This window comes from Chiloscyllium plagiosum, unplaced genomic scaffold (assembly GCF_037043375.1).
Source record: "Chiloscyllium plagiosum isolate Xiang-an unplaced genomic scaffold, Cpla_swu_hap1 HiC_scaffold_25, whole genome shotgun sequence".
Lineage (NCBI taxonomy): Eukaryota > Metazoa > Chordata > Chondrichthyes > Orectolobiformes > Hemiscylliidae > Chiloscyllium > Chiloscyllium plagiosum.
In genome coordinates this window covers 2,481,995-2,502,631 of record NW_028270163.1, presented here as the reverse complement: position 1 = coordinate 2,502,631, position 20,637 = coordinate 2,481,995, and the positions used below count along the sequence as shown (strand labels likewise).

The 20,637-nt window shown below is 53.8% G+C and overlaps 1 protein-coding gene across 2 annotated transcripts in view; it reads right to left on the bottom strand.

Annotated features, from left to right (window-relative positions):
• The window catches only part of sap30bp (SAP30 binding protein), a 105,028-nt gene that overhangs the window by 57,768 nt on the left and 26,623 nt on the right, over positions 1-20,637 (bottom strand). For both annotated transcript variants that reach the window (XM_088000390.1, XM_088000391.1), the window contains one exon: positions 6,792-6,834. In XM_088000390.1, coding sequence (XP_087856516.1) covers positions 6,792-6,834 — 43 coding nt within the window. The remainder of the gene's footprint in view (positions 1-6,791; positions 6,835-20,637) is intronic.

The window sequence follows — 20,637 nt, the reverse complement described above, 5'->3', positions numbered from 1 at the left end:
GCCCCGACACAGGCGCGGAACCCTGCACCGCCCCGACACAGGCGCGGAACCCTGCACCGCCCCGACACAGGCGCGGAACCCTGCACCGCCCCGACACAGGCGCGGAACCCTGCACCGCCCCGACACAGGCGCGGAACCCTGCACCGCCCCGACACAGGCGCGGAACCCTGCACCGCCCCGACACAGGCGCGGAACCCTGCACCGCCCCGACACAGGCGCGGAACCCTGCACCGCCCCGACACAGGCGCGGAACCCTGCACCGCCCCGACACAGGCGCGGAACCCTGCACCGCCCCGACACAGGCGCGGAACCCTGCACCGCCCCGACACAGGCGCGGAACCCTGCACCGCCCCGACACAGGCGCGGAACCCTGCACCGCCCCGACACAGGCGCGGAACCCTGCACCGCCCCGACACAGGCGCGGAACCCTGCACCGCCCCGACACAGGCGCGGAACCCTGCACCGCCCCGACACAGGCGCGGAACCCTGCACCGCCCCGACACAGGCGCGGAACCCTGCACCGCCCCGACACAGGCGCGGAACCCTGCACCGCCCCGACACAGGCGCGGAACCCTGCACCGCCCCGACACAGGCGCGGAACCCTGCACCGCCCCGACACAGGCGCGGAACCCTGCACCGCCCCGACACAGGCACCGGATCCTGTACTGCCCCGACACAGGCGCTGAACTCTCCACCGCCCCGACATAGGCGCCGGACCATGCACCGCCCCGACACAGGCGCTGAACTCTCCACCGCCCCGACACAGGCGCCGGAACATGCACTGCCCCGACACAGGCGCGGAACCCTGCACCGCCCTGACACAGGCGCTGAACTCTCCGCCGCCCCGACATAGGCGCCGGACCATGCACCGCCCGGACACAGGCGCGGAACCCTGCACCGCCCCGACACAGGCGCGGAACCCTGCACCGCCCCGACACAGGCGCGGAACCCTGCACCGCCCCGTCACAGGCGCCGGACCCCGCACCGCACCGACACAGGAGTGGAACCCTGCACCGCCCTGACACAGGCGCCGGAACATGCACCGCCCCGACACAGGCGCCGGACCCCACATCGCCCCGACACAGGCGCCGGACCCCACATCGCCCCGACACAGGCGCCGGACCCCACATCGCCCCTGAGGCAGGCGCCGGACCCTGCACCGCCCTGACACAGGCGCCGGACCCCGCACCGCCCCGACACAGGCGCCGGACCCCACATCGCCCCTGAGGCAGGCGCCGGACCCTGCACCGCCCTGACACAGGCGCCGGACCCCGCACCGCCCCGACACAGGCGCCGGACCCCACATCGCCCCGACACAGGCGCCGGACCCTGCACCGCCCCTCAGGCAGGCGCCGGACCCTGCACCGCCCTGACACAGGCGCCGGACCCCGCACCGCCCCGACACAGGCGCCGGACCCTGCACCGCCCCTGAGGCAGTCGCCGGAACATGCACCGCCCCGACACAGGCGCCGGACCCCGCACCGCCGCGACACAGGCGCGGAACCCTGCACCGCCCCGACACAGGCGCGGAACCCTGCACCGCCCCGACACAGGCGCGGAACTCTGCACCGCCCCGACACAGGCGCCTGACCCTGCACCGCCCCGACACAGGCGCTGAGCCGTACACCACCCCGACACAAGCGCGGAACCCACCACTGCCCCGAGACAGGCGTTGAACCCAGCACCGCTCAGACACAGGCGCCGAGCCCTGCAACACCCCGGGACAGGTGTTTAACTCTGCACTGCTCAGACACAGGCGCGGAACCCTGCACCGCCCCGTCACAGGCGCCGGACCCCGCACCGCCCCGACACAGGAATGGAACCCTGCACCGCCCTGACACAGGCGCCGGAACATGCACCGCCCCGACACAGGCGCCGGACCCCACATCGCCCCGACACAGGCGCCGGACCCTGCACCGCCCCGACACAGGCGCCGGACCCTGCACCGCCCCGACACAGGAATGGAACCCTGCACCGCCCCGACACAGGCGCCGGACCCTGCACCGCCCTGACACAGGCGCCGGACCCCGCACCGCCCCGACACAGGCGCCGGACCCTGCACCGCCCCTGAGGCAGGCGCCGGAACATGCACCGCCCCGACACAGGCGCCGGACCCACATCGCCCCGACACAGGCGCCGGACCCCGCACCGCCCCGACACAGGCGCCGGACCCCGCACCGCCCCGACACAGGCGCCGGACCCTGCACCGCCCCGACACAGGCGCCGGACCCTGCACCGCCCCTGAGGCAGGCGCCGGACCCCGCACCGCCCTGACACAGGCGCCGGACCCCGCACCGCCCCGACACAGGCGCCGGACCCCGCACCGCCCCGACACAGGCGCCGGAACATGCACCGCCCCGACACAGGCGCCGGACCCACATCGCCCCGACACAGGCGCCGGACCCTGCACCGCCCTGACACAGGCGCCGGACCCCGCACCGCCCCGACACAGGCGCCGGACCATGCACCGCCCCGACACAGGCGCCGGACCCCGCACCGCCCCGACACAGGCGCCGGACTATGCACCGCCCCGACACAGGCGCCGGACCCTGCACCGCCCCTGAGGCAGGCGCCGGACCCCGCACCGCCCTGACACAGGCGCCGGACCCCGCACCGCCCCGACACAGGCGCCGGACCCTGCACCGCCCCTGAGGCAGGCGCCGGAACATGCACCGCCCCGACACAGGCGCCGGACCACGCACCGCCCCGACACAGGCGCGGAACCCTGCACCGCCCCGACACAGGCGCGGAACTCTGCACCGCCCCGACACAGGCGCTGAGCCGTACACCACCCCGACACAAGCGCGGAACCCACCACTGCCCCGAGACAGGCGTTGAACCCAGCACCGCTCAGACACAGGCGCCGAGCCCTGCAACACCCCGGGACAGGTGTTTAACTCTGCACTGCTCAGACACAGGCGCGGAACCCTGCACCGCCCCGACACAGGCGTTTAACCCTGCACCGCTCAGACACAGGCGCCGAACCCTGCACTGCCCTGACAGAGGCACTGAGCCCTGCACCGCCCCGACACAGGTGTTTAACCCGGAACCGCCCCGACACAGGCGCCGAGCCCTGCAACACCCCGGGACAGGTGTTTAACTCTGCACTGCTCAGACACAGGCGTTGAACACGGCACCGCCCCGACACAGGTGTTTAACCCGGAACCGCCCCGACACAGACGTTGAACCCTGCACCGCTCAGACACAGGCGCGGAACCCTACACCGCCCCGAAACAGGCGCGGAACCCTGCACCGCCCCGACACAGGCGCGGAACCCCGCACCGCCCATCACAGGCGGCGAACCCTGCACAGCCCCGACACAGGCGCCGGACCCCGCACCGCCCCGACGGCAGGCGCCGGACCCTGCACCGCCCCGACACAGGCGCCGGACCCCGCACCGCCCCGACACAGGCGCCGGACCCTGCACCGCCCCGACACAGGCACCAGGCCCTGTCCAGCCGCCGACACAGGCGTGGAACTCTGCACCGCCCCGACACAGGCACCAGGCCCTGTCCAGCCGCCGACACAGACGTTGAACCCTGCACCGCCCCGACATAGGTGCCGGACCATGCACCGCCCCGACACAGGCGCCGGACCCCGCACCGCCCGTCACAGGCGGCGAACCCTGCACAGCCCCGACACAGGCGCCGGACCCCGCACCGCCCCGACACAGGCGCCGGAACCCTGCACCGCCCCGACACAGGCGCGGAACCCTGCACCGCCCCGACACAGGCGCGGAACCCTGCACCGCCCCGACACAGGCGCGGAACCCTGCACCGCCCCGACACAGGCGCGGAACCCTGCACCGCCCCGACACAGGCGCGGAACCCTGCACCGCCCCGACACAGGTGTTTAACCCAGCACCGCCCTGACACAGGCGCCGAGCCCTGCAACACCCCGGGACAGGTGTTTAACTCTGCACTGCTCAGACACAGGCGTTGAACACGGCACCGCCCCGACACAGGTGTTTAACCCGGCACCGCCCCGACACAGGCGCGGAACCCTGCACCGCCCCGACACAGGCACCAGGCCCTGTACAGCCGCCGACACAGACGCGGAACTCTGCAACGCCCCGACACAGACGTTGAACCCTGCACCGCTCAGACACAGGCGCGGAACCCTGCACCGCCCTGAAACAGGCGCGGAACCCTGCACCGCCCCGACACAGGCGCCGGACCCCGCACCGCCCATCACAGGCGGCGAACCCTGCACAGCCCCGACACATGCGCCGGACCCCGCACCGCCCCGACGGCAGGCGCCGGACCCTGCACCGCCCCGACACAGGCGCCCGACCCCGCACCGCCCCGACACAGGCGCCGGACCCTGCACCGCCCCGACACAGGCACCAGGCCCTGTCCAGCCGCCGACACAGGCGTGGAACTCTGCAACGCCCCGACACAGACGTTGAACCCTGCACCGCCCCGACATAGGTGCCGGACCATGCACCGCCCCGACACAGGCGCCGGACCCCGCACCGCCCATCACAGGCGGCGAACCCTGCACAGCCCCGACACAGGCGCCGGACCCCGCACCGCCCATCACAGGCGGCGAACCCTGCACAGCCCCGACACAGGCGCCGGACCCCGCACCGCCCCGACGACAGGCGCCGGACCCTGCACCGCTCCGACACAGGCGCGGAACCCTGCACCGCACCGACACATGCGCCGGACCCCGCACCGCCCCGACACAGGCGCCGGAACCCTGCACCGCCCCGACACAGGCGCGGAACCCTGCACCGCCCCGACACAGGCGCGGAACCCTGCACCGCCCCGACACAGGCGCGGAACCCTGCACCGCCCCGACACAGGCGCGGCACCCGGCACCGCCCCGACACAGGCGCGGCACCCGGCACCGCCCCGACACAGGCGCGGCACCCGGCACCGCCCCGACACAGGCGCGGCACCCGGCACCGCCCCGACACAGGCGCCAAACACTGCACCACTCCGACATAGGCGCGGAACCCTGCACCGGCCCGACACAGGCGAGGAACACTGCACCGCCGCAACACACGTGCCGGACCCTGCACCGCCCCGACACAAGCGCGCAGCCCTGCACCGCCCCGACACAAGCGCGGAGCCCTGCACCGCCCCGACACAAGCGCGGAGCCCTGCACCGCCCCGACACAAGCGCGCAGCCCTGCACCGCCCCGACACAAGCGCGCAGCCCTGCACCGCCCCGACACAAGCGCGGAGCCCTGCACCGCCCCGACACAAGCGCGGAGCCCTGCACCGCCCCGACACAAGCGCGCAGCCCTGCACCGCCCCGACACAAGCGCGCAGCCCTGCACCGCCCCGACACAAGCGCGCAGCCCTGCACCGCCCCGACACAAGCGCGGAGCCCTGCACCGCCCCGACACAAGCGCGCAGCCCTGCACCGCCCCGACACAAGCGCGGAGCCCTGCACCACCCCGACACAGACGCCGGACCCTGCACCGCCCCGACACAGACGCCGGACCCTGCACCGCCCCGACACAAGCGCGCAGCCCTGCACCGCCCCGACACAAGCGCGCAGCCCTGCACCGCCCCGACACAAGCGCGCAGCCCTGCACCGCCCCGACACAGGCGCCAGACCCTGCACCACCCCGACACAGACGCCGGACCCTGCACCGCCCCGACACAGACGCCGGACCCTGCACCGCCCCGACACAGGCGCCGGACCCTGCACCGCCCGGACACAGGCGCCGGACCCTGCACCGCCCCGACACAGGCGCCGGACCCTGCACCGCCCCGACACAGGCGCCGGACCCTGCACCGCCCCGACACAGGTGCCGGACCCTGCACCACCCCGACATAGGCGTTGAACCCAGCAACGCTCTGGCACAGGCGCCAGACCCTGCACCGCTCTGACACATGCGCGGAACTCTGCACCGCTCCGACACAGGCGCCAGACCCTGACCCGCTCTGACACAGGCGCTTAATCCTGCACCGCCCCGACACAGGCACCGGACCCTGTACCACCCCAGACACAAGCGCGGACCCTGCACCTCCCCGACACAAGCGTGGAGCCCTGCACCGCCCCGACACAGGCGTCGGACCCTGCACCGCCCCGACACAGGCGTCGGACCCTGCACCGCCCCGACACAGGCATGGAACCCCAATACCTCCCAGGCACAGCACAGAACTCTGTACCTCTCTGACACAGCTACCTCACTTTGCACCTCTAATACAGCTCTACCAACCTGCACCTCTCTGAAACAGTTATATAATCCCCATAGCTTCTCTAACTCTAAACCATCCTTCAGTGACATATATATATATATATATATATATTATATATATATATATATATAAACAGCCCTTCTTTCATTCAGATAGGCATGAAGAAGGTGATAATCTGTGGTATTACTGCTGGACTGTTAAACCGGAGACCCAAGTAAAGTTCTAAGCACCCAGTTTTGAATCCCTCTATGGCAGATAGTGTATTTCAATTCGATAAAAACAAATCTGTAAAAATGATGATAATGAATCCACTGTCAATTGTTGGTAAACCATCTGGTTCACTAAAGTAACTCTTGTGATGCATTAGTGTCATTGTTGTATTCTCGCCCATTTGAAGTGAAGACCTCTGCAGTCTAATTTTGTAATTCTGTCAAGATTGTGGAGCTCTTTAGTACCTTTTACAATCTTGAATCCTCTAAAATTCAAATCTGCTGTAACCTGTTTATTATTTCCTGACTTAGTCCAGCAGCACTCCTGCTTTTAACCTCAGTGCCCTGCACCATAAACTATGGGCTTACCCAGAATCTCAATACCAACAGCAGCACCTTCCCTTCTCATGACTGTAACACCTACCAACCAGCTCCTGAGGATTCTTCTTCTCTATATCAAGGATGTCCTGAAAAAAAAAGAAATATCCAAATGACTGAACCATCACAGTGAACCTCACAATAATCCCTGCATTTTACTGTTCTTTACAAGGCAGTGAGGTCACCTTGAGCAATGAGTGAGCTATAGGAATTAAGAGTGATATACAGGAATTCACTGGCCGTAAGTGCTGGATCCAGCACACACCTATCCACATTTAAATGTCTGTTACGTTGACATTGCACTGGTGAAATCATGCATAAGATTCAGACAGACAGAGAAGGCATGGATGTGAGAATATGTGCAAGATAGAGAGGGGAAGAGCAGGGACAGAGTGAGAAACTCACACAGACAGACACTGGGGACATAAGGAGCTTGAGAATGCGCAGTGACAGAGGGAAATGGGTGAGAGAAAGAGCGAGGTGACAGACAGGAGGGTTAGAGACAGAGAGAGCGGGGTATTAGTGGGGTGGCAGTGAGAGAGCGCGGGGTGACAGCGAGCAGGCAGGACAGTGGATGGGCGGGACAGAGAGCAGGATATAGAGTGGCGTGAGACAGAGAGCGGGGTGAGGGAGAGAGCCTGGGGTGAGAGAGAGGTGGTGGGAACTGAAGGAGAGGGAGGATGAGGTATGACAGAAAGAGCGGCTGGGAGATGGAGCAGGGAGAGAGAGGGTGTGTGGGAGAGATATAGAATGGTGTTGGGTGGCAGAGGAGATGGGACAAGGGAGAAAAGGCATGAACACAAGGAGAGACAGCAGGGTTGAGCAGGGAGGACGGAACAGCATTTGTAGAGACACAAAGACAGGGAACACCAGGAGAAGTGAAACAATGGGAAAAGAGATAGAATATGGGAGAAATAGAGGGGCAGAGATGGTGGAGTCAGAGAAAGAATTTGGTTAAAGACATTGGAGGAGAGTTGTTTGTACACCACATGTTCTCAAATTGTGCGTTGTAAGCCCTAGTGGGGTTGCAGAGGGTTCATGAGGCACCTGCCTTCTGAGAAGCATTGGACATACCAAAATAGAGGTGTGCTACAGCAGTTTGGGTGCAGGTGGGGTCAGTTGGTGAATGGTTTAAAGGGGGATACGATACATAATGGAGGTACAATAGTTGATGACGCACAGACAAGTACAGAAGAAAACTAAGTCACTTAAGAAAGCAGCGTGAATTTTATCAAATTAAGCAGAAGGGTGCATGGCATGGATTTTAATGCCAAGACTCTTGTGAGGCAGATGAGTTAAGGGCGTGGATTAGTGCATGGGGATATGATATTATTGCTTTAGACACACATTGAGAGAGGAACAAATCTGGCAGCTCAATATTCTGGGGCATAGAATTCTTAGGAAGGAAAGGGAAGGGCGTAAAAGAGGTGGTGATGTTGCAGTACTGATCAAGGAGTCAATTTTTGTAGTAAGGAGCAATCATATCTTAAAAAAGGTTCCTCAAATGAGGAAATGGGGAGAACTGAAAAAAAAGGGGGAAATTACTTTGCTGTGGGAGTATCAGAGACCCCCCCAAACAGTCAGGGAGAGTTAGAAAGACAGATATAACAGCAATCTCAGAGAATTGCAAAAACTTGGATAGGTGATGTGTGAAAGGCTTAGAAAGGGCAGATTCTAAAACTGTATCCAGGAGAGCTTATCAAGCTGGTACATAGAAAGTCCTACAAGAGAGGACACGGTGCTGAATCTAATTTTAGGCAATGAAGCTGGGCTAGTGTTAAATGTGGAAATGGGGGAGCATTTCAGTGATAGCAACCACAATTCAGTAAAATTTAAGATAATTATGGATAAGGACAAAGATGGAACAGAATAAGTGTTCTGAATTGGGGGAAGATGAATTTTAACAAGGCAGGATCTGGCCAAAAGACAGATCAGATCAGTAGGAGATATTCAAAAGGGTAATAGTGAAAATGCTAGGACAACATGTTTCTGGAAAGGTGAAGGGTGGGATCAACAAGACCAGATCACCCAAAACGTCAAAGGATGCACAAGGATTGGACAAGGAGATTTTTAAAAAAAGTTTATGGTAGATACCAACGGTTCACAACAGTGAATGCCATTAAGGAGTATAGAAAGGCCAGAGAATTGCTTTAAAACGAAATTAGAAGAACAAAGAGAGGACATGAAAAACATTAGTGGGTAAAGTTAAGGAAAACCCAACAGCATTTTATAAATGTATTAGCCAAGGAAAAAGTAAGGTCCATTAAGGACCAAAATAGCAGTGTGTGGATCTGGAAGACATACATGCAGTTTGAAATGAGGATTTTGCATTTGTATTCATTGTAGAGAAGGATGATGTCATATAGAAATTAGGGAGGTGGACTGTACTATACTTGAATTAATTAGCATTGAAAGGAGGTATTAGTGGCTTTAGCAGGACAAATACTCAGGCATAATTGCATTGTACCCTAGGCACTATGGGAGGCAAGGGAGGAGATTACATTAATTTTCAAATCCTCTGTGGCTGCAGGAGGGCCGTCAGAGGACTGGAGGATGATTAATGAGGCACCTTCATTCAAGAACAAGGAACAAGAGTAGGCCACTCAGCCTTTTGAACCTCCTCCACCATTCAATAGGATCATGGCTGGTCTGATTTTAACTTATATTAATCTACATTTCTGAATATCTCCAATAATCTCTCCTCATCTATGGTAATCAAGTATCTGTCTATCTCTGTCTTTAAAAAAAAAATTAACGATTAACGCATCCAGTGCCTTTTGAAGAAGAGAATTCCAAAAACTCTCAACACTCAGAGAAAAAACATTTCACTACCACATCTTCAAACCCTTCATTCAAATCATTTCTATAAACTGTAAAGAGTTGAGGTCCCAACACCAAGTCCTGTGGCACACCACTCATGACATCCTGCCAGCCTAAGAAGACCCATTTATTCATATCCTCTGCTTCTGTTAGCCAGCCAATCTCTATCTATATTTATACATTATCCCTCTACATCATGAGATTTTACTTTCTCGAATAACCTCTGATGTGGCTCCTTATCAAATGCCTTCTGGAAATCTAAATAAATACATCCACTCTTTCCCATTTATCTACAGTACAAGTTACTTCTTCAAAGAATGCAGATAAATTACTTAAAATTAATTTTAATTAGAAGGGTGGGTGGAATTAAAGCAGGAAAATCCAGGCCAAAGAGTGGTAGGGAAACTATTTGAAAACATTCTCAGACACAGAATTAATCTCGACTTGGAGAGGCAAGCATCAAGGACAGTCAGTATGGCTTTGAAAGGGGGAAGGGCATGCTGAACATATTTGACTGAAATTTATAGGAGGTCGCTAGTTGTATAGATGAGGATAGTGCTCGTGATAGTTAACATGGATATCAGAAAGTCTTTTTTGACAAGGTGTTGCTTGATAGGCTCATTGACTCATTGGGATCCAGGGTAATTCAGCAAATAGGAACCACAGCCGGCTTAGTGGCATTCACCAGATGTTGCCATGTTGCCTGGCTGAAGTGGTCTCTTTTCTGAAAGGAGACTACTCAGCCTGGCGTTCTTTTCTTTAGAGCAGAGAAGGCTGAGAGAGGATCTGATTGAGGTGTACAAAGTTCTGAGGGCACTGACAGGTTAGATAGGGAGAAACATTTTCCCTAGTAGAGGGGTCAGTAATCAAATGACACAGTTTTAAGACAAGGTGAAGGAAGTTTAAGGGGATTGAGGAAATGCTGATTCACCCACAGGGTAACTAGTGAGGTAACTAGACCTCGCTACCTGAAAGTGTGATATAGCTGGGAACCTTCGAGACATTTAAGAACTATTCACAGAATATCTGAAACATTACAGCATATAAGGCTATGCAGCCAAAAGTGGAAAATGGTATATGCTTGGTGGACACAATGGGACAATGGGCTTCTTCCCATGCTGTAATATACATATCAGAGGTAGAAGCATGACCAAATGTTGAACACAGCCTGTTTATAGACATGCTAGAGCAATAACCCTGCTGTACCATTTGATTAGTCAGAAAGGCAAATTCAAGCCTTTTGCAGAACATAAGAAGACATGAGTCCGATCACTGCTCCTGTTCTAGTAAGTACCCAGGAGAAATGAGTTGTAAATACTTCATTTAAAAAAAAATGCTCCTTAGGTCAACTGGAAATTGGAGAAGTACAGCATTTTTTTCTATAACACCAACAAGTCCTGAACTGTAGGCTGCCAGACTTTGGCTGCACACTTGATCAGGATTAGTGCCCATCATGCAAGCACAAGCCTGTGTTCCATGTTCATAGTTCAGCAAGAAACTAACTGGCACCGACACTTCTTCCCCACCAGTACTGTACCCCAGTGTGAAATAGTTACAGACTTATCCCCATCAGTACGTGCCCCGGTGTTAAACAGTGACAGACCTGTCTCAACCAGGACTGTATTCCAGTGTTATATAGTGAAAAGTCAGTACCCACCACCACTGTACTTCTGTGTTATGCAGTGACAGACCTGTCCCTACCAGTATTGTCCTCAAGTCTTTACTCAAGAGGAGGAGGATGCAAGTACAAGAATTTGAGAAAGTGGACTGTGAAGTTCTTCAGCAGATTGATAAAAGAAGTGAGGGGATATTGGAGATTTAAAAGTAGACAAATCCACAGGTCCAGAGGAGTTGTATTTCAGGCTGCTGTGGGAGACAAGGGAGGAAATCACAGGGGTCCCAACTCAAGTTTTTAAATCATATTTGGTCACAGGAGGAGATGCCAAAGGATTAAAGGACAGCTAATGAGGGTAAGAGTAGTTGGTTTAGGGATTTCATCACAGCCTTCAACAAGGTCCCATATGAGAAACTGATAAAGAAGGTGAAAGGTCAGGGGATCCAGGGTAACTTGCTATGTTGGATCCGAAATTGCCTTAGTGACAGTTTAGTGTTAGTAGAAGGCTGTTTGTGTGACTGGCGTCGAGTGTGCAATGGTGTACCATAGTGATCAATGCTGAGTCCCTTATTGCACGTGATATTCATAAATGATATAAATGAGATTATGGAGGAGTGATAAGTAAGTGTATAGATGATACAAAGATTGACAGGGGATTGATAGTGAGGGGGAAGGTCTTGGGTTGCAGGAGGATATAAACTCATTGGATGGGCAGATCAGTGACAAATGGAATTTAACCCTGACAAATATGAAGTAGAAGGAAGAAGGAACTTTGGAAGAAGGAACGTGATAAGGGAGAACTCAATGAATGGCAGGACCCGACAAAGCACAGAGGGATCTTAGGGAGTTTATCCACAGGTGCCTGGAGATGGCAGAACAGGGTAGTTCAGAAGGATGCTGGCACTTATATAGATTAAATAAATAGATTATAGGAGCAGGGAGGTTATGTTGGAGGTATACAAAACCGGGGTCAGACTACAGTTGGATTAATGTGTGCAGTTCTGGTCATCACACTATAGGAAGGATGTGATTATACAGGAGGGGTTGCAAAGGAGATTCAGCAGGATGTTTCCTGGGATGCAGTATTTCAGTTTTGAAGAGAGAGGATGGATCAGCTCTGAATAGTTCCTTTGCAGCAGAGAAAGTTGAAGGGGGGTTCTGATAGCAGTGTATAAGATTATGAGGAACATGGATAGACAGTGTAGAAAGCAGCTATTTTCCTTAGTTAAAGGGTCAATAACAAGGGGACATAATTTTACAGTGAAACGTAGGAGGCTTAGTGGAGACTTGAGGAAAGATGCTTTCATCCAGAGGCTGGTGAGCATCTGGAATACATTGCCTGGGAAGGTAGTTGAGGTGGGGAATCTTACAACCTTTAGAAAGTACTAGAAGAACACTTAAAATGTCATAGCATTTAAGGCTATGGACCTAGTGCAGGGAAGAGGGACAATCTAGATAGTATTTTTGTTGGGACTGAGTCGGTGTGTCTCTTCTGTATTGTTTGATTCTATGATCCCAGTGTTAGACATTGACAGATTTGCTGCCAATAATACTACATCCCAGTACTTTTTTTTTAGATTACTTACAGTGTGGAAACAGGCCCTTCGGTCCAACAAGTCCACACCGACCCGCTGAAGCGCAACCCACCCATACCCTTACATTTACCCCTTTAACCTAACACTACGGGCAATTTAGCATGGCCAATTCACCTGACCTGCACATCTTTGGACTGTGGGAGGAAACCGGAGCACCCGGAGGAAACCCACGCAGACACGGGGAGAATGTGCAAACTCCACACAGTCAGTCGCCTGAGTCGGGAATTGAACCCGGGTCTCAGGCGCTGTGAGGCAGCAGTGCTAACCACTGTGCCACCGTGCCGCCCACAAACCTTTAGAAAGGTTTGTGGTAGACCTATGGTGGTAGAACATAGAACAATACAGGCCCTTTGGCCCTTGAGGTTGTGCCAACCTTTTATCTAACTCTAAGAGCAAACTAAGAGTCATTTAAATGTCCATAATGTATCTGCCTCTACCACTGCCGCTGGCAGTGCATTCCGTGCACCCACCACTCTCTGTGTGGAAACAGGCCCTTCCGCCCAACAAGTCCACACCGCCCCGCCGAAGCGCAACCCACCCATTCCCCTACATTTACCCCTTACCTAACACTACGGGCAATTTAGCATGGCCAATTCACCTGACCTGCACATCTTTGGACTGTGGGAGGAAACTGGAGCACCCAGGAGGAAACCCATGCAGACACGGGGAGAATGTGCAAACTCCACACAGACAGTTGCCTGAGACCGGAATTGTACCTGGGCGCTATGAGGCAGCAGTGTTAACCACTGTGCCACCGTGCTGCCCATAAAGAGCCTACATCTGATATTTCCCCTAAACCTTCCTCCAATCACCTTAAAATTATGCCCGCTCATGATAGTCATTTCCACCCCGTGAAAAAGTCTCTGACTATTCACTGTATCGATGCCTCCCATCATCTTGTATACCTCCATGAAGTCGCCTCTCATCCTTTTCTCCAATGAGAAAAACCTTAGCTCCCTCAACCTTTCTTCATAAAACATGCCCTCCAGTCCAGGCAGCATCCCGGTAAATCTCCTCTAAACCCTCTCTAAAGCTTCCACATCCTCCATATAATGAGGTGACCAGAACTGAACACAATATTCCAAGTCTGGTCTAACCAGGGCTCTACAGAGCTGCAGCATAACCTCGCGACTCTTAAACTCAGTCCCGTTGCTAATGAAAGCCAACACACCATATGCCTTCTTAACAATTCTATCAACTTGTGTGGCAAATTTGAGGCTTTCCTGAAGAAGGGCTTATGCCCGAAACGTCGATTCTCCTGTTCCCTGGATGCTGCCTGACCTGCTGCGCTGTTCCAGCAACACATTTTCAGCTCTGGCAACTTTGAGGGATCTATGGACATGGATTCCAAGATCCTTCTGTTCCTCTACACTGCCAAGAATCCTGCCTTTAACAATGCAATCTGCATTCCAATTCAACCTTCCAAAATGAATCACTTCACACTTTCCCAGGTTGAATTCCAGCTGCCACTTATAAGCCTTGTTCTGCATCCTGTCAATGTCCCGGTGCAACCTGCAACAGCCCTCCACACGATCCACTACTTCACCAACCCTTATGTCATCAGCAATCTTACTAACCCTACCACTTCCTCGTCCAAGTCATTTATAAAAATTACAAACAGCAAAGGTCCCAGAACTGATCCCTGCGGAACACCACTGGTCACTGGGCTCCAGGCTGAACACTTTCCATATACTACCACCCTCTGTCTTCTGTGGGCCAGCCAATTCTGTATCCAGACAGTCACTTTTCCCTGTATCCCATGCCTCCTTACTTTCTGAATGAGCCTACCATGGGGAACCTTATCAAATGCCTTGCTAAACTCCATGTACACCACATACACTGTTCTACCTTCAACATTTTTTGTGACATCCTGAAAGAATTCAATAAGGCTAGTGAGGCATGACCTGCCCCTCACAAAGCCATGTGACTACCTCTAATCAAACTATGGTTTTCTAAGTAATCATAAATCCTGTCTCCCAGAATCCTGTCCAATAATTTGCCTACAATTGACTGGACTGTAATTCCCAGGATTACTGGAAAAGCGCAGCAGGTCAGGCAGCATCCAGGAAACAGGATAATCGACGTTTCGGGCATAAGCCCTTCTTCAGGAATGAGGAAAGTTTGTCCAGCAGGCTAAGATAAAAGGTAGGGAGGAGGGACTTGGGGGAGGGGTGTCGGAAATGTGATAGGTGGAAAGAGGTCAAGGTGAGGGTGATAGGTCAGACTGGGGTGGGGGCGGAGAGGTCAGGAAGAAGATTGCAGGTTAGGAAGGCGGTGCTGAATTCGATGGATTTGACTGAGACAAGGTGGGGGGAGGAGAAATGAGGAAACTGGTGAAATCAGAGTTCATCCCTTGTGGTTGGAGGATTCCTAGGCAGAAGATGAGGCGCTCTTCCTCCAACCGTCGTGTTGTTGTGGTCTGGCGATGGAGGAGTCCAAAGACCTGCATATCCTTGGTGGAGTGGGAGGGGGAGTTGAAGTGTTGAGCCACAGGGTGGTTGGGTTGGTTGGTCCGGGTGTCCCAGAGGTGTTCTCTGAAACGCTCCGCAAGTAGCCGGCCTGTCTCCCCAATATAGAGGAGGCCACATCGGGTGCAGAGGATGCAATAGATGATGTGTGTGGAGGTGCAGGTGAATCTGTGGCGGATATGGAAGTTTCCTTTGGGGCCTTGGAGGGAGGTGAGGGGGGAGGTGTGGGCGCAAGTCTTGCACCTCCTGCGGTTGCAGGGGAAGGTGCCGGGAGTGGAGGTTGGGTTGATGGGGGGTGTGGATCTGACGAGGGAGTCACAGAGGGAGTGGTCTTTACGGAATGCTGATAGGGGAGGGGAGGGAAATATATCCTTGGTGGTGGGGTCCGTTTGGAGGTGGCGGAAATGACGGCAGATGATGCGCTGTACATGGAGATTGGTGGGGTGGTAGGTGAGGACCAGTGGGGTTCTGTCCTGGTGGCGGTTGGAGGGGCGGGGCTCAAGGGCGGAGGAGCGGGAAGTGGAAGGGATGCGGTAGAGGGCATCGTCGACCACGTCGGGGGGGAAATTGCGGTCCTTGAAGAAGGAGGCCATCTGGGTTGTACGTTTTTGGAACTGGTCCTCCTGGGAGCAGATGCGGCGGAGTCGAAGGAATTGGGAGAATGGGATGGCGTTTTTACAGGGGGCAGGGTGGGAGGAGGTGTAGTCCAGGTGGCTGTGGGAGTCGGTCGGTTTGTAGTAGATGTCCGTGTTGATTCAGTCGTCTGAGATAGAAATAGAAAGGAGGAGAAAATGAGGTCTGCAGATGCTGGAGATCAGAGCTGAAAATGTGTTGCTGGAAAAGCGCAGCAGGTCAGGCAGCATCCAGGGAACAGGAGAATCGACGTTTCGGGTATAAGCCTGAAGAAGTGCTTATGCCCGAAACGTCGATTCTCCTGTTCCCTGGATGCTGCCTGACCTGCTGCGCTTTTCCAGCAACACATTTTCAGCATAGAAATAGAAAGGTTGAGGAAGGGGAGGGAGGAGTCTGAGACTGTCCAGGTGAATTTGAGGTCGGGGTGGAAGGTGTTGGTGAAGTGGATGAACTGTTCAACCTCCTCGTGGGAGCACGAGGCGGCGCCGATACAGTCATCAATGTAGCGGAGGAAAAGGTGGGGGGTGGGGCCAGTGTAGTTGCGGAAGATGGACTGTTCCACATATCCTACGAAGAGGCAGGCATAGCTGGGGCCCATGCGGGTGCCCATGGCTACTCCTTTCGTTTCGTTTCCAATCCTCCCACTTTTCAGAGAACACCTCTGGGACACCCGGACCAACCAACCCAACCACCCTGTGGCTCAACACTTCAACTCCCCCTCCCACTCCACCAAGGATATGCAGGTCTTTGGACTCCTCCATCGCCAGACCACAACAACACGACGGTTGGAGGAAGAGCGCCTCATCTTCCGCCTAGGAACCCTCCAACCACAAGGGATGAACTCTGATTTCACCAGTTTCCTCATTTCCCCTCCCCCCACCTTGTCTCAGTCAAATCCATCGAATTCAGCACCGCCTTCCTAACCTGCAATCTTCTTCCTGACCTCTCTGCCCCCACCCCAGTCTGACCTATCACCCTCACCTTGACCTCTTTCCACCTATCACATTTCCGACACCCCTCCCCCAAGTCCCTCCTCCCTACCTTTTATCTTAGCCTGCTGGACAAACTTGCCTCATTCCTGAAGAAGGGCTTATGCCCGAAACGTTGATTCTCCTATTCCCTGGATGCTGCCTGACCTGCTGCGCTTTTCCAGCAACACATTTTCAGCTCTGATCTCCAGCATCTGCAGTCCTCACTTTCTCCCCATTCCCAGGATTACCCCTATTCCCTTTCTTGATAGTCGACAAAATGTGGAGCTGGAAAAATACAGGTCAGGCAGCATCAGAGGAACAGGAAAGTCGATGTTTCCGGTCAGGACCCTTCATCAGGACTCTAGATCTGGTGCCAGTTATCTGGTAGCACAACATTGGAGTGTGCCAGGCCTGAGTTCACTGAATATACATTTACAAGTCCCCCTGTGCAGATGGAACCCAAGTTTGAAACAATCTAACGTTCACAATTGAAAGGTTTATTAACATTTTACAGCAATCAATTATTTTCACACTAGTCCAGGCTAGAATAGCTATTCAGGCCTATTGGATAGATTGAAAATGTAAAAATATGTGCACAATGAATGGCCATTGCTGCTTGAATGGTAACAGCCAACCAATGCAATCAAAGAAATGTTTAATTGAATTATTTTTAAAAAAAAGAACAAATTAAACTCTTATGACTAAGCAATGCCTCAAGAAGTATGCCTTGGGGTCTAGAACCTAAATAAACAATGTTTCATGCTCTTTCCCCCCACCGATCTGCTGTTCAGTTTAGTCACCAACCAAACAAATGCATCTTACATAAACACTCATAAATTGTATTGTGCAATTCACAAGGATGACTATTCTGTGACAAAGCAGAACTGAAGAAATAGCATGTAACTTCTTGCCCTCCAGTTTGATTTGTTAAATATATGAAAACCACATCTTTGCCAACCTGGTGGGATTCAAGCCTGCCCTGAAATCAGAAGAGAAGTGACCTGCCAATAAGCTCAGTCACACTGTTTCTGCCTCACTATGTTCACTGCTGCACATTCAGCTGCACTGCTCTGTACAGGAAGCTTCGTGTGGGCAGACACACCCCTGCTAAACATCTGCAGCATTTGCCAATTCATAGCTCCAGGTTAAAAAAAAATCTGTTGTAACTTGTGTATCTGATGGGCAGGAAAAGATTCCCCGGAAGCAGTGTAATCTTCATTCTAAAACACACACCCTGAACACTTAAGTGATCTGTCTTGGTAGGTAGCAGCACTTGCACTCATACAGGATACTAATCACCAACAGTCATTCTCATTAGTGGATAGTAATAGGCATGTACAGGCACTTTCACATATTACAGGGCTGTACTGGACAGAAAAACGATTCACTAAATACAGGATGTCATCGGACAGTACTGTGCAGGCATAAATAGGCAATAATTAACAAATAGGAGAAAGTGAGGACTGCAGATGCTGGAGATCAGAGCTGAAAAATGTGAAAAATAATTAACAAATGTCATGGGCTACATCTAACAACGAAATAGAAGTCAAAAAGCAGGTGGATGTGGGCATGTGCACTAATCTGATTTTGAAAGTGTCCGGTCAATATGAGAAAATTTGAGATTAAACAGATTGACTTACACTTGCCACATTCAAATCATATTTTACCCGATTGGTAGACTCTGTAGATAGTTATACTGGGATGTTCTGCCTTTGCATTTGTTGAAATCAACCAATGGAAATTCATGAGTTCTGCAGAAAGCCCTAAGTGGAACAGTTTTACTCAGCTCATCTCAGCAAGTTTAATATTTCCAGCACAGCTAGCCTGTTCCAACAGACCATTCACAAATACTATGGATACAGAGGCAGGATCATATCTGTGAAAATTTAACACTAGCACTGGATAGTTCAATGATGAGGTCACATACAGGGTGTGGCGAGAGATTTTGGTCATCATACCTTCAGAAAGATAGGGATGCAGTGGAGAGGACTCAATGAAGTAGCTCCCATGATGGCCTTGAAGAATTCAGCTATGCAATAAACCTCAGGCAACAACTTACACTGGATACAAAACTGAGAGGAGTCATGATCCAGGTCTTCAAGCAATGGGGGAGGACAAAGTAAATAAACATATAGTTTGATAGAGCACAGAGAAATATGATGTAGGTATATTAATAGAGTGAGAAGCAGGTTTGCCCTTCCCTCTGGAGGTGGGGCTGTGGAAATAAATCAAGAAATGAGTATGATACAGGGTCAATAGATGCTTGTAAAGGGAGTGGGATCACACAAGGATAAGAAGGAAACTGAGGATTGCAGATACAATAACAATAATGCTCTTTTCTTTAGGTAAGGCAAGGAAATTAGCATTCTCTGGAATACATCTCCAGGGGTTTTTGTGGACGTCTATGGTACATTCATTAGAGAAGATACTCTGCAGATGGGGTCACCAACAGGCTGAATGGTCTATCCTCTTTCTGGACTTGAACCACATCACAGATAATACATTGGATAAACAAGCAGAAAAATAATCAGCTTGATTTATTAAATTTAATTTTATCCTGTATTTTGTAGAATGAATTTTCAATACTGTTAAACCAGATTTGCAGCATTGCATACTTCGGTTTCATTGAAACACAACTTGTTAAATAAAATAAAACCAAACTATCATCCCAGATTTCAACCTATATGTTATGAACATTAGTTGGGATCATAACAGTCTCAAATTCAAAGGAAAAAAAACCAAACACTGCATCGTATCATCCTCTGTCATTTCCGCCCCCTCCAAACAGACCCCGCCACCAGGGATATATTTCCCTCCCCACCCCTATCAGCGTTCCGGAGAGACCACTCCCTCCACAACTCCCTCGTCAGGTCCACACTCCCCACCAACCCAACCTCCACTCCCGGCACCTTCCCCTGCAACCGCAAGAAGTGCAAAACTTGTGCCCACACCTTCCCCCAAGGCCCCAATGGATACTTCCATATCCGTCGCAAATTCACCTGCACCTCCACACACATCATTTATTGTATCCGTTGCACCCGATGTGGTCTCCTCTACATTGAGGAGACAGGCCACCTACTTGCGGAACATTTCAGGGAACACCTCTGGGACACCCGCACCAACCAACCCAACCGCCCGTGGCTGAACAATTTAACTCCCCTTCCCACTCCGCCAATGACATGCAGGTCCTTAGCCTCCTCCACCGCCAGATCCTGACCACACGACGCCTGGAGGAAGAGCGCCTCATCTTCCACCTAGGAACCCTCCAACCACACGGGATGAATGTAGATTTCTCCAGCTTCCTCATTTCCCCTCCCCCCACTTTATCTCAGTCCCAACCCCCGGATTCAGCACCGCCCTCTTGACCTGCAATCTTCTTCCTGACCTCTCCGCCTCCACCCCCTCTCTGGCTATCACCCTCACCTCCTTCCACCTATTGTATTCCCAGCGCCCCTCCCCCCTACCCTTTATTTCAGCCCGCTTGGCACACCAGTCTCATTCCCGAAGAAGGGCTTATGCCCGAAACATCGATTCTCCTGCTCCTCGGATGCTGCCTGGTCTGCTGTGTTTTACCAGTACCACATTTTTCAAGCAAAGATTAGTGGAAAGCCTTGGTAAATATTGAGTTTTATATTAAAAAAATAAGAAAAAGGGAGAGAATTTTATATCCGTAATGAACTCTTGTTTTTGTCGTTCTTAGGGGGGGGACAGAGTCAACCTGAGGAGGCTGACTCCAAACAAGTTACAGGGGGACAGAGGGGGAGAGAAAGAGAGAGAGAGAGAGAGAGAG